This window comes from Limulus polyphemus, unplaced genomic scaffold (assembly GCF_000517525.1).
Source record: "Limulus polyphemus unplaced genomic scaffold, Limulus_polyphemus-2.1.2 Scaffold10670, whole genome shotgun sequence".
Taxonomy (NCBI): Eukaryota; Metazoa; Arthropoda; class Merostomata; order Xiphosura; family Limulidae; genus Limulus; species Limulus polyphemus.
This window is the reverse complement of record NW_013676280.1, coordinates 2,455-16,939: the sequence shown is the minus strand read 5'-3', so window position 1 is coordinate 16,939 and position 14,485 is coordinate 2,455. Positions and strand designations below refer to the sequence as shown.

Below are 14,485 nucleotides of genomic sequence, written 5' to 3'. Positions count from 1 at the left end.
GTGTTCCTAAACTATGTACACAGATGAGATTGTTGGTCCTTGTGTTCCTAAACTATGTACACAGATGAGATTGTTGGTCCTTGTGTTCCTAAACTATGTACACAGATGAGATTGTTGGTCCTTGTGTTCCTAAACTATGTACACAGATGAGATTGTTGGTGTATGTGTTCCTAAACTATGTACACAGATGAGATTGTTGGTCCTTGTGTTTTTAAACTATCTAAACAGATGAGATTGTTGGTCCTTGTGTTCCTAAACTATGTACATAGATGAGGCTGTTGGTGTGTGTGTTTATAAATTACAGTTCTGTGCAAAAGTGTTAAGACAAGGTCAAAAATTAGGCTACTTTTAAAGAACAATGGAATGTAAATCACGGGTGAAACATCAAAATTTTATTAATCTTCAGATTTAGTACAACAAAAATATAATGAAAGTTCTTGAGTTCAGCAAACAGTTTATATTTTGTGTGTCCCCTTTTGCTTTGATAACTGTAGACAGACTTTCAGACATTGTTGCAACATATTTAATCAAAATATACTTTGAGATTTCACTCCATATGTCTCTAATACACTCCCATAAAGTTTCTTTTGAAGTAACTTTTGATTTGTCAAGTTTTTGATCTATCAAATCTCAGATCTGCTTAATTGGGTTGAGATTGGGGCTCTGTTAGGGCCATTGCATCATTTAAATCACTCCAGTAGCTTCTTTCTTAGCTAATTAATTTTTGTATAGGTTGGATCAGTGTTTGGGGCCATTATTTTCTTGGTAGTAGAATTCTTTATCAATAATACACAAACCACTGGGTATACCATGATGGATCAGTATCTGATGGTACTTGCATTTGGTCCATTATTCCATCTATTTTGCAAATATCTCCCATTGCATTAGCAGGAAAACATCCCCAAGTTATCACACTACCTCCCCCCCATTCTTCATGGTAGGTGCCATGCGTTGAGGTAAGTATTTTTCACCTTTTTCCTGCTGGGCGTACAACCTACACTTTGAACCAAACTTGGACTCATCCATCCATAACACCCTTTTCCAATCATCAACAGTCCAGTTTTGTACTTTTTAGCATATTTCAGTCTCTTGACAATATTTGGAGATCAAAGTAAAAAATTTTTTAACCGCCACATGCCCAAATATTCCATTCTCGTTGAGTCTTCTTGATACTGTAGATTTGGACACTTTTCTGTAATTTGGTACATGGTCGTTTATCTCATGGTTGAGATTAGTGGCAGTCTTCCTTATGGCCCAAAGGCTGTATATACGAAGATACTTAGTATCAGTATCGTTGAGTTATCCTGCCTCTTCTTTTCCATAATTTCAAATTAACCCCACTTTTTCTCATGATATAGGGTGTACTTGACAGTATTTGGGGAGCATTTCAAGTCTGCAGCAATTTGTTGGAGAGTCCAACCAATATCATGTAAAGCTTTTATGTGAACTCTCTGCTCTACTGATAACTTTCTATGCTTTTTGGGCCATGGCATGACAACAAAACTTAATATATAGTGTTATACACTGTTTCATCAAGGTTTATTTGTGGAGTGCTATTAAATTGATTTCTTTTGGCATATACTGGTACCATATGCTAGCTTCTTTCTATATAGTTAAGACACTGCATGGGGTGCCATGACAGTTCTTTCAGGCCCTAAATTTGATCAGTATGTTCATTCAAGCAGAACCCTTATAACATGCCCTTGGTACAAGTATATGGGAATTCTAAATAATGATAAGTATTCTCACACTGGTTCATTCAATTGTCAACAGGGATCAGTGAAGCATTACCATAGTGTTGAAATTTACATTCTGTAATGACATGGAAGAATTAGCCTTATAATATGGAAAGAATGACAAAATGTTCTCTTGTCCTAACACTTTCCAACAGTACTGTATGTACACAGATGAGGCTCTTGGCCTAACACTTTCCAACAGTACTGTATGTACACAGATGAGGCTCTTGGCCTAACACTTTCCCACAGTACTGTATATACACAGATGAGGCTCTTGTCCTAACACTTTCCCACAGTACTGTATATACACAGATGAGGCTCTTGTCCTAACACTTTCCAACAGTAATGTATGTACACAGATGAGGCTGGTGGTCTTTGTGTTCCTAAACTATGTACACAGATGAGGCTCTTGGCCTAACAGTTTTCCACAGTACTGTATGTACACAGATGAGGCTCTTGGCCTAACACTTTCCAACAGTACTGTATGTACACAGATGAGGCTGGTGGTCTTTGTGTTCCTAAACTATGTACACAGATGAGGCTCTTGGCCTAACACTTTCCAACAGTACTGTATGTACACAGATGGTGGTCTTTGTGTTCCTAAACTATGTACACAGATGAGGCTCTTGGCCTAACACTTTCCCACAGTACTGTATGTACACAGATGAGGCTCTTGGCCTAACACTTTCCCACAGTACTGTATGTACACAGATGAGGCTCTAGGCCTAACACTTTCCCACAGTACTGTATGTACACGGATAAGGCTGGTGGTCTTTGTGTTCCTAAACTATGTACACAGATGAGGCTCTTGGCCTTTGTGTTCTTAAAGATATGTGACTAATGTGTTAATCTTTGTATAAGCGATGTAGGTGTGTGTGTGTGTGTGTGTATATCTGATAGAAAACTAACGTCCCATTTTGCTTTTACTTTGAAGATCATAGATACTTGTATGTTTCATCCTCTTTTACTGACTGATAGTTAGACTGTATAGATTGCTTTATAATTGAGGTATTAATTCTCATTTGGGTATTTTTGCATAAAAAAATATAGCTTTTAGCAGCATGACTTTTTAGTTTTCTACATTTGAATCTAGTCAGTTTTGTCAACATCTCTTAAATAATTCTGTTGAACTGTGAAGTTACGTATATCCTGCTACCTCAGGACTATTAATAGATTGAGGTTATAAATCTTGTATGTTGTTCAACCTTGCAAGGTGAAATACACGTTTGAGGTCTTCTGCCGAATGCGACCGGGAATGAGTCTTATGTCACTCTATGGTTCTCTGCACCAGCTTCGGAGAATGGCCATATATGATGACTTTTGTAGAAAAGAACACGCTGTCTTATTTGCCACTGATATTGCTGCTCGTGGCTTAGGTAAGTCAAAGAAGTATTAAATTTGCTTTGAAAATATTCTTTACCTTGCTCTTCTGGTTACCTTTAACGTTTTCTCTCTCTGTCTTTAAGATTCTGCAAGAGTTTTGGTTTTGATTTTATAATCATAGACTTATGTTTCCAGGCATGACCTTTTTCTCTTTAAAATTTTAAAACATTATATGTTTGATTACATTACAAATGTTTGTTGTTTGTATATGTAGATTGAAGTAGTGTTGTACTTGTGGTAGTTAAAAGGTTTTAACCCTAACATCCTGTAATAAAGATTTTAACCCTAACATCCTATAATAAAGGTTTTAACCCTAACATCCTATAATAAAGGTTTTAACCCTAACATCCTATAATAAAGGTTTTAACCCTAACATCCTATAATAAAGGTTTTAACCCTAACATCCTATAATAAAGGTTTTAATCCTAACATCCTGTAATAAAGGTTTTAATCCTAACATCCTGTAATAAAGGTTTTTACCCTAACATCCTGTAATAAAGGTTTTAACCGTAACATCCTGTAATAAAGGTTTTAACCGTAACATCCTGTAATAAAGGTTTTAACCGTAACATCGTATAATAAAGGTTTTAACCCTAACATCGTATAATAAAGATTTTAACCCTAACATCCTGTAATAAAGGTTTTAACCCTAACATCCTGTAATAAAGGTTTTAACCCTAACATCGTATAATAAAGTTATCTCTAGAATTGAATATTTAAATGAAATGAGTTAGATTTGATAGATTTAGTCTCAGCAGATTAGTGATGATGTTTAATATTGATCATAGTTCAAAGTTAGCTAAAACAATGCATAACTTGAATATTTTGATAATGACAGTTTTAAGAGAGAATTTTAATGTTAAGAAATTATATATAGAACTAATTCCCTGAAATTGTGATATAGATTTTCCTTCTGTTAATTGGGTTGTTCAACTTGACTGTCCTGAAGATAGTAGTACCTACATCCACCGAGCTGGACGGACAGCAAGGTAAAGTTAGTGCATGAACGTACATAGCCCAAAGCAACAATACTCCTTGGTATGGTCTGTACACAGTTCGTGTCCCTTTCACCAACAGACAACAACACATTATAGTCTGTACACAGTTCGTGTCCCTTTCACCAAAAGACAACAACACAACATGTTATAGTCTGTACACAGTTCGTGTCCCTTTCACCAAAAGACAACAACACAACATGTTATATTCTGTACACAGTTCATGTCCCTTTCACCAAAAGACAACAACACATGTTATAGTCTGTACACAGTTTGTGTCCCTTTCACCAAAAGACAACAACACAACATGTTAGTCTGTACACAGTTCGTTTCCCTTTCACCAAAACACAACAACAACAACACAACATGTTATAGTCTGTACACAATTCATGTACCTGTCACCAAAAGACAACAACATGACAATGTTATAGTCTGTGCACATTTCGTGTACCTTTCACTAACAGACAATAACACATGTTATAGTCTGTATACAGTTCATGTCCCTTTCACCAAAAGACAACAACATAACATGTTATAGTCTGTACACAGTTCGTGTCCATTTCACCAACAGACAACAACACATTATAGTCTGTACACAGTTCATGTACTTTTCATCAACAGACAACAGTACAACATGTTAAAGTCTATACACAGTTCGTGTACCTTTCACCAACAGACAACAACACATTATAGTCTGTACACAGTTCTTGTACCTTTCAACAATAGGCAACAACATACATGACCACAATACTTGTACAGTTTGTATCTAGTGTAGCACAAAATAGCAGTTAATATGGGAGGAAGAAGAGCATACAATAACATATTTTTATGTTGTGTAACCAGAGCAGTTTGTTTGTAATAGATGACATACGATAATAGATTTTTATGTTGTGTAACCAGAGCTATTTGTTTTTGTAATAGATGACATACAATAACATATTTTTATGTTCTGTAACCAGAGCTGTTTGTTTCTAATAGATGACATACAATAACATATTTTTATGTTGTGTAACCAGAGCTGTTTGTTTTTGTGATAGATGACATACAATAACAGATTTTTATGTTATGTAACCAGAGCAGTTTGTTTTTGTAATAGATGACATACAATAACAGATTTTTATGTTATGTAACCAGAGCAGTTTGTTTTGTAATAGATGACATACAATAACAGATTTTTATGTTCTGTAACCAGAGCTGTTTGTTTGTAATAGATGACATACAATAATAGATTTTTATGCTGTGTAACCAGAGCAGTTTGTTTGTAATAGATGACATACAATAACAGATTTTTATATTGTGTAACCAGAGCAGTTTGTTTGTAATAGGTGACATACAATAACAGATTTTTATGTTGTGTAACCAGAGCTGTTTGTTTGTAATAGATGACGTACAATAACAGATTTTTGTCTTGTGTAACCAGAGCTGTTTGTTTTTGTAATAGGTGACATACAATAACATATTTTTATGTTGTGCAACCAGAGCTGTTTGTTTGTAATTGATGACATATTTAACTTTTTGTTTACATTGTTCAGCTGTTCATGAAACCTCATATTTCAGTTCATCAAAGTGATCTTTTTTTTGTGGGGGGGGGGGTAAAAATAAGGGTTAGCAACTTTGAATATGTTCATTAAGTAAAACAAAATTCAATTTTTCTGTCATTTTGTAGGAGAAAGAGAAACTGTTTGTGTATATTTTTTTACAATGTTAGAGTGTAGAATTGTGGTGTATTGTTTGTGTAGTTTTTACAATGTTAGAGTGTAGAATTTTAGTGTATTGTTTGTGTAGTTTTTACAATGTTAGAGTGTAGAATTGTAGTGTATTGTTTGTGTAGTTTTACAATGCTAGAGTGTAGAATTGTAGTGTATTGTTTGTGTATTTTTACAATGTTAGTGTAGAATTGTAGTGTATTGTTTGTGTATTTTTACAATGTTAGAGTGTAGAATTTTAGTGTATTGTTTGTGTATATTTTTACAATGTTAGAGTGTAGAATTGTAGTGTATTGTTTGTGTATTTTTTACAATGTTAGTGTGTAGAATTGTAGTGTATTGTTTGTGTATTTTTACAATGTTAGTGTGTAGAATTGTAGTGTATTGTTTGTGTATTTTTACAATGTTAGAGTGTAGAATTTTAGTGTATTGTTTGTGTATATTTTTACAATGTTAGAGTGTAGAATTGTAGTGTATTGTTTGTGTATTTTTTACAATGTTAGTGTGTAGAATTGTAGTCTATTGTTTGTGTAGTTTTTACAATGTTAGTGTAGAATTGTAGTGTATTGTTTGTGTATTTTTTACAATGTTAGAGTGTAAAATTGTAGTGTATTGTTTGTGTATTTTTTACAATGTTAGAGTGTAGAATTATAGTGTATTTTTTGTGTAGTTTTTACATTGCTAGAGTGTAGAATTGTAGAATATTCCAGTTCTTTATTTCTAATACACTTAACCATCAGCTTGAAGTAAACTTGTAGAAAGGGATTATTTGCTGTTACAGTTTTTATATTTAATGATGAAAGCTGCCAATCCCCCCTCCCCCTACTCCAGTGGCTCAGTTGTAACTCTGACGGCTCACTCTGCTTTCTGGATTTTTGTACTCTTGGTAGTCGCTTCGTAGATAGCTCATTGTGTAGCTTTGTACTTAACAACAAACAATCAAATTGTCATTCCTTTTTATTTTTGTTCTTTTCAAATATTAATTAAAATTAATTAATATTTATTGTTTCACAAACAAAGAGAGAGAGAGAGAAACTTTTTTTGATGAAAGATTGTGTCATATATTTCTATATATGTGTCCTTGGATCAGTCCTTCAAAATATTTAGCACCTGACCTAATTGCAAGCTTTTTTTGCTTTATTTAAATTGAAATTCACCATACATTGTGGTAAGTCTGTAAATAGTTACTGAAAGTTTACTGTATTTCAGTGTTTCTCCTATAAATTATGTAAATTGGTAGTGATTCATGTATATGCTTAATCATTCCTTTAAACTTTTAGATTCCAGAAAGACGGGGAGTCGTTGTTAGTTCTTCTGCCTTCTGAAGAAAAACCAATGCTTGAACACCTTGAAGATCACAAAATACCAATTAAAAAAATTCAGTATGTAGTTTATGTTCTATTTTTTCAAGCGCTCTATAAACTTGTGATAAAGCTAGAGATGATATTGCTTTAACTGTTACTGTTTTTGTTTATTTTTATGATAAGTAGGGTAAAAACATAAATTTCCTAAATATCTAAGATAGTGATTTAACAAAAACTACTTTTGAAAAATATATTTGGAAGTACAAATTTGTCTCCATATTTTTATCATACTGTTAAAGAATTAGATACCTATCTATATAAATGTATTAGGTCTAACTGTAACTACTAATTTGTCTCCATAATTTTATTATCCTGTTAAAGAACTAGATACCTATCTATATAAATGTATTAGGCCTAACTGGTAGTAGTAATTTGTCTCCATATTTTTATCATACTATTAAAGAACTAGATACCTATCTATATAAATATATTAGGCCTAACTGGAACTACTAATTTGTCTCCATAATTTTATCATCCTGTTAAAGAACTAGATACCTATCTATATAAATGTATTAGGCCTAACTGGAAGTACTAATTTGTCTCCATATTTTTATCATACTATTAAAGAACTAGATACCTATCTATATAAATGTATTAGGCCTAACTGGAACTACTAATTTGTCTCCATAATTTTATCATACTGTTAAAGAACTAGATACCCATCTATTTAAATGTATTAGGCCTCTAAACCTGTTCCTGAACACAACCTAATAAGTATGTTCAACTCAATTCTTAGTTATATCTAATAAATTAAGTAGAAGTCGGCTTATTGAATGGTTTTTATTTTTATCTCCTATGATTTAATTCAGGACTAAAGATCTAGCTGCAAGAATTGCTTCTGATCCGTAAAGAAGATTTATTGTGGATTCCATGATAATTACACTTGGTTCCTTTTTTTAAGAATGAGGATTTTAGTTTTATAACACTCATTTTGATGTATGAAATATTCAGTAAGTGTTAATAAGCTGCCTTAACATGATTTATATTTTTCAGAGTCAATGTAAAGAAACTTGCATCAGTTCAAAGAAAAATGGAAGCTTTATGTGCAAGAGACAATTCCTTGAAGGAAAGTGCTAAACGAGTAAGTTAACCAAATTACTGCATGTAAGCTAAAAGAGTAAGTTAACCAAATTACTGCATGTAAGCTAAAAGAGTAAGTTAACTAAATTACTGCATGTAAGCTAGTAAGTAAGGTATTTATTAGAAATCTTAGTTAAATTACTGCATGTCAGCTAAAAGAGTAAGTTAACCAAATTACTGCTTGTCAGCTAAAAGAGTAAGTTAACTAAATTACTGCATGTAAGCTAGTAAGTAAGGTATTTATTAGAAATCTTAGTTAAATTACTGCTTGTCAGCTAAAAGAGTAAGTTAGACAGCCAAAGTATAATGTGTAAGTTGAAAATCAACAGAAACTTGGGGAACAGGACACTGAACAAGAAAAATAGGAGACAAGTTTATGCACAAAACATTATTGATATGGAAAGAAAAAATCATGCTCATCATACATATTATCTGCCAGGGCATCATATACTGTGCATCTCATGAGGTTTTAGTGGCTTACACTCAAAATTTTATTAAACAAACAACTTTTTATGTTATACCATAAATATGGAATGAGCATTGTATAAAATCATAGCTAATAATCCATATTTTAATAGTATACAAGTTTTAAGTTCTTAATTTTATAAGGCAATATTTAAAAAGATTCTGAATTCCACCTAGTGTCAGAAAGATGATAAATTTTCTGTAGGCATCCCATCTCTCTTTTATTCACCACCCCTCCAACAAATACAAAATTTAATGTAAATTACTCACTATAAAATCGTTATTGTTCAGAAAAATCATAATTTTTATAACTTTCAATTTTGTTTGGTTACAGAACCATCAACTAGAAAATTAGACCCCTCTTGCCACACCTACCTGTCAAATCCTCTCTTTCAGGATTTGTTAATAGTTCTCTCTTACGTTTAATTCTTTATTATATATAATGAATAGAAAGCCAAAGTTTTCAACTATCAAATGACATATTATATTATGTTGTTTTATGAACAGATAATTGTCAATTTCTCGTTTAGTGCAAGCTTCGTTCCCACGGGAAAGGTAATGACTAGCTTAGATGAATTTGTAATAGCTCTTGTTGCACAGTTAGAAAGCCAGAAAAACTGTGATTGTTAGAGGAAATTGTCTGCTTTTGCATGTTATTATTCTATGTTCTTTGGTGCATTATTTAATTAAATAAATATTATTTAGTGCATTACTACCATTAGTATAAAAAAGTAGGGTTAATTGTCATCAACAGTCAACAACAACAACAACAAAAGAAGAAAATTGGGTAAGTACTTTATTTCTTTTTTTTTCATGTTTATTCTTTATTTATTATGATAAAAGTAATTAAATTGTACAAACTTTGATCTCTTTAGGGTAGTTAAGGTTAGATTAGTTAAAATAAATAACAATATAATAAAAATATTTCATGAGGCACGCATGTGAGCAGCTTGGAGTAGCTCGTGGGTAATGTAATTTGATGGTCTAATGTGAGCTGCATGCTTCCCAAGTGATTTACTACTTTTAAGGGCACAAATAGTAGTAATAAAACAATAAAATTTAATTATAAATAGATGTATACTTAGAATAAACGAATGTAGTTTCATGTTACTATTTGAAGTCATTCTTGAAAGAAGAGGAGGGTAATTTAGATTTTTATTTATTTTTGGTTGTTATGAGGTCAGTCAAATTAACCAACCTTGTATAAAATTAAGGTAGAGAAAATGACAGATTAAAATACAAGGTTTTACTGAAAAAACATTTGAAATGTGTTTAGGAGGTTTTAGAGATTACACAAATGAAATTTGATATTTTTGAGATGAAGAAACGTATTTTTAATCTTAACATGAAAATCACTTTGCATGTGGACTATTAAAAAAAACTCAATATATTTATGGACAAATCTTTTTTAATTTATTAAAAATACTTCACTAAAAAATATAATCTTTTGTATGTGAAAAACTTATAATGTTAATTGAAAGACTGCCAAATTTTGTGAAGATATGCACATTAAAAGCTTGTAGTATCAAACTATAAAGACTTTGAATGAGTACAAAGTATTAATCTAGGTATGGGTGTTGTAGCTTCTTCATTCTCGGATCACCAAGTTATTCTAAAATGGTATTAATCTAGGTATGGGTGTTGTAGCTTCTTCATTCTAGGATCACCAAGTTATTCTAAAATGGTATTAATCTAGTTATGGGTGATGTAGCTTCTTCATTCTAGGAACACCAAGTTATTCTAAAATGGTATTAATTTAGGTATGGGTGCTGTAGCTTCATCATTCTAGGATCACCAAGTTATTCTAAAGTGGTATTAATCTAGTTATGGGTGCTATAGCTTCATCATTCTGGGATCACCAAGTTATTCTAAAATGGTATTAATCTAGGTATGGGTGTTGTAGCTTCATCATTCTAGGATCACCAAGTTATTCTAAAACAGTATTAATCTAGGTATTGGTGATGTAGCTTGATGATTTTGGGATCACCAAGTTATTCTAAAATGGTATTAATCTAGTTATGGGTGATGTAGCTTCATCATTCTGGGATCACCAAGTTATTCTAAAATGGTATTAATCTAGGTATGGGTGATGTAGCTTCATCATTCTGGGATCACTGAGTTATTCTAAAACAGTATTAATCTAGGTATGGGTGATGTAGCTTCATCATTGTGGAATCACCGAGTTATTCTAAAATGGTATTAATTTAGGTGTGGGTGATGTAGCTCATTTTGTTTATGAGTCAAACGTATACTTAGTCAAATTAAAACCTGGTATTTTTTGGATATTCTTCAAGTAGCCTAAATTTAAAGTCAAAAAACATAAAAATTATAATAATATTGATTTATTTTGTAAAATAAATTTTTCAATAGTTAACTTTATGATACAAAGTTTGAAAACCATTAGGGAATGAATAAAAATAGAAAATCTATTCAGATAATATAGTATTATTGTGTTAACACGTTGACTGACGACTACGAGTATACTCAAAGTTCCATGTGTACCAGATTCTGCCACTACGAGTATACTCGTTAAAGTAATCAGAAAATACTAGCATCCCAGATATCGTAACAAAGAATCTGCTGCCAGTTTTGGGAACATAAATCTATGTGATAATCATGATTAAATATGTATTGTATCATTATTTGTGCTATTGAAATTTACTAAGGTGCGCAAACAAGATATCTCTGCAAAGCTCACTTCAATACAACTAGGACTAAAGAATAGGTGGTTACAATCCAAAAATAGATTATTATAACTGAAATAGGCTTATTCTACATGATCCATGACATTGTTTGATCAGGTCTGAATCAATAAGCAATTAATACTGAATAAACGTTTTCAAATTTTATGATTTTATTCTTTCATTGTTTCATGAACTAACAAGTTTTTTAAGTTAGCTGTGTAGCACTGTAACCAAATTTTCGTTAATTTTTACATGAAAAAAGACTCGGTATAATAATATAGTATTTTACGGTAATCAGTGTTGACCATGTAGTCCTAAAGTTGCCTTAATAAGTCAAAGATAAAACATTAATATATTTGGTAAATGATTAGCTCAGATACGTAATAATCCACATTTTCAAAACTTGTATCTCTATTACTAGTAACATGATTGATATGAAGATAAAAACAAACATTTCAAGTCCCGTGATTAAAATTAGTTATAATTATTTATAATCATGTTAAAAAAACATATATAGTATTTCTTTCTTCCAAAATTCTTTAAAAAGACATTATTTATAGTTGTACTGCTTGAATTTTCACTTATTGTAAACATCAACAATATGAAACACATTTTTCTCACAAGAATTCTAACTGGTAAACAATGAAAAATATATTGTGTAACAACTTTGTTATAAGAGCTGCAGGTGTTGTGAACAGTACAAACGTTGATGAAAACAAAGTCTAGACATATTGTTAAAGTGTTTGGAAAAAGCCAATTCACAAATTTTTACCATACAACATTTAATTAAGGACAATATTGTTGTGTTAGCTTATAAATAATCAGTTACTGGCTGAGGCCTTGGATGGATTGCTGTAGACTCTAGATTTGTTGATTTCAGAAAACTTCAATAAAGTTTTTGTAATATCCCAATCAAACAAATCACTGACATCTAATGTTTCTTTTTGATACTATTTGGTATTGTTGGGATATCTGGCTGTTTTTCTTTATTATATTCTGAAAAAAATGGAGGGGAGATCTGGACCCCTCCCCTAGAATCACACCTTTTTATACAACATTGAAGAATCTAGTTATTAATTTCTGGAAAACATGAAGGGAGGGGGGGGATCCAAATCACCAGAAACCATATCATAGATCTCCACCTGCTTGTGCAACATTAAATAATACAGTTACACAATTATAAATTAGGAACATAAAACAATGTAAAAACCAAACAGTAAATTTACATTTTATTTAACACTTAAGTAGCTAGAGTGTTCTTTGTGGGTGCTGCCAGCCAGTTGCCCTCCCTCTAGTCAGTAGCCACAATGTGTTAGTGATGGGTGCTGCCAGCCAGTTGCTCTCCCTCTAGTCAGTAGACACAATGTGTTAGTGATGGGTGCTGCCAGCCAGTTGCCCTCCCTCTAGTCATTAGCCACATTATGTTGGTGGAAGGTGCTGTCAGCCCTCTCTCTAGTCAGTAGCCACAGTGTGTTGGTGATGGATGCTGCCAGCCAGTTTCCCTCCCTATAATCAGTAGCCACAATGTGTTAGTGATGGGTGCTGCCAGCCAGTTGCCCTCCCTCTAGTCATTAGCCACATTATGTTGGTGGAAGGTGCTGTCAGCCCTCTCTCTAGTCAGTAGCCACAGTGTGTTGGTGGTGGGTGCTGCCAGCTAGTTAGTCTCCCTGTAGTCATCAGCCACAGTATATTGGTGGTAGGTGCTGTCAGCCTTCTCTCTCTAATCAGTAGCCACAGTGTGTTTTTGGTGAGTGCCGCCAGCCATTTTCCTCCCTCTAGTCAGTAGCCACAATGTGTTGTTGGTGGGTGCTGCCAGCCAGTTTCCCACCCTCTAGTCAGTAGCCACAGTGTGTTGGTGGTGTGTGCTCCCAGCCACTCTCCTTCCCTCTAGTCAGTAGCCACAGTGTGTTGGTGGTGTGTGCTCCCAGCCACTCTCCTTCCCTGGTCAAAATTAAGGGTGACAGCAGGTAATCTTAATAGTTTTCCATAAATACAAAATAGAAATGTTTTGTAAGTTTTAAATGATATTGGTTTGGTAACTTCCATAAGATTTCTATGTTCCAGTGTTTTGTGGCCTATCTGAAGAGTGTTTTTCTGATGAAAGACAAGAAAGTTTTCAACATCCAATGCTTGGACACGGATGCTTATGCAAGGTAAGTGGTGTAGTCATAAATCAGTGAAACCAATACTTTATACCCAGTGAACTACGAGCACATAATGTCAAAATTAATATGCATGACAACTAAAATCTAACAATAATTAGAATTTATTAATTCATTAGTGGGGTACTCTCACTATAAACATTTTCAGAAGGAATTCATGTGTTGTTTTATGAGGATTACACAGCTTAAGAGATTCAAACTTATTGAAATGTGATAGGTGTTCTGGAAAGAGGAAAGTTAAAAAGTTATGTAGGTTTAATGTGACTATTGGAGGAAGTAACCATTATGTAGGTTTTCTATATCTAGTGGAGGAAGTAACCATTATATAGCTTTCATATGATTAGTGTAGGAAGTAACCATTATGTAGGTTTTAGGTTTTCTTTGACTAGTGGAGGAAGCAACCATTATGTAGGTTTTCTGTGGTTACTGTAGGAAGTAGCCATTATGTAGGTTTAATGTGTCTAGTGTAGGAAGTATCCATTATGTAGGTTTTCTGTGACTAGTGTAGGAAGTATCCATTATGTAGGTTTAATGTGATTACTGTAGGAAGTAAGCATTATCATATACAGAACTTAAATAGACTGTAAGTGTTATAAATAAATATATAGATATGTTATATAGAACTGACATAGACTGTTAGTGTTATAAATAAATATATAGATATGTTATATAGAACTGACACAGATTGTTAATGTTATAAATAAATATATAGATATGGTATAAAGAACTGACACAGACTGTTAGTGTTATAAATAAATATATAGATATGGTATAGAACTGAAATAGATTGTTAGTGTTGTGAATAAATATATAGATATGGTATATAGAACTGACACAGACTCTTAGTGTTATAAATAAATATATAGATATGGTATAGAACTGAAATAGATTGTTAGTGTTGTGAATAAAT

The 14,485-nt window shown here is 32.6% G+C and overlaps 1 protein-coding gene across 1 annotated transcript in view; it reads left to right on the top strand.

Moving 5' to 3' along the window:
• Positions 1–2,949: 2,949 nt before the first annotated feature.
• LOC106476474 (probable ATP-dependent RNA helicase DDX10) overlaps positions 2,950–14,485 on the top strand; it is a gene marked incomplete at its 3' end in the record, with an annotated part of 13,295 nt that continues 1,759 nt past the window's right edge. The window contains exons 1-5 of the mRNA XM_013937132.1: positions 2,950–3,112; positions 4,024–4,108; positions 7,101–7,202; positions 8,178–8,265; positions 13,478–13,566. Of these exons, the coding sequence (XP_013792586.1) occupies positions 2,980–3,112; positions 4,024–4,108; positions 7,101–7,202; positions 8,178–8,265; positions 13,478–13,566 (497 nt within the window). The remainder of the gene's footprint in view (positions 3,113–4,023; positions 4,109–7,100; positions 7,203–8,177; positions 8,266–13,477; positions 13,567–14,485) is intronic.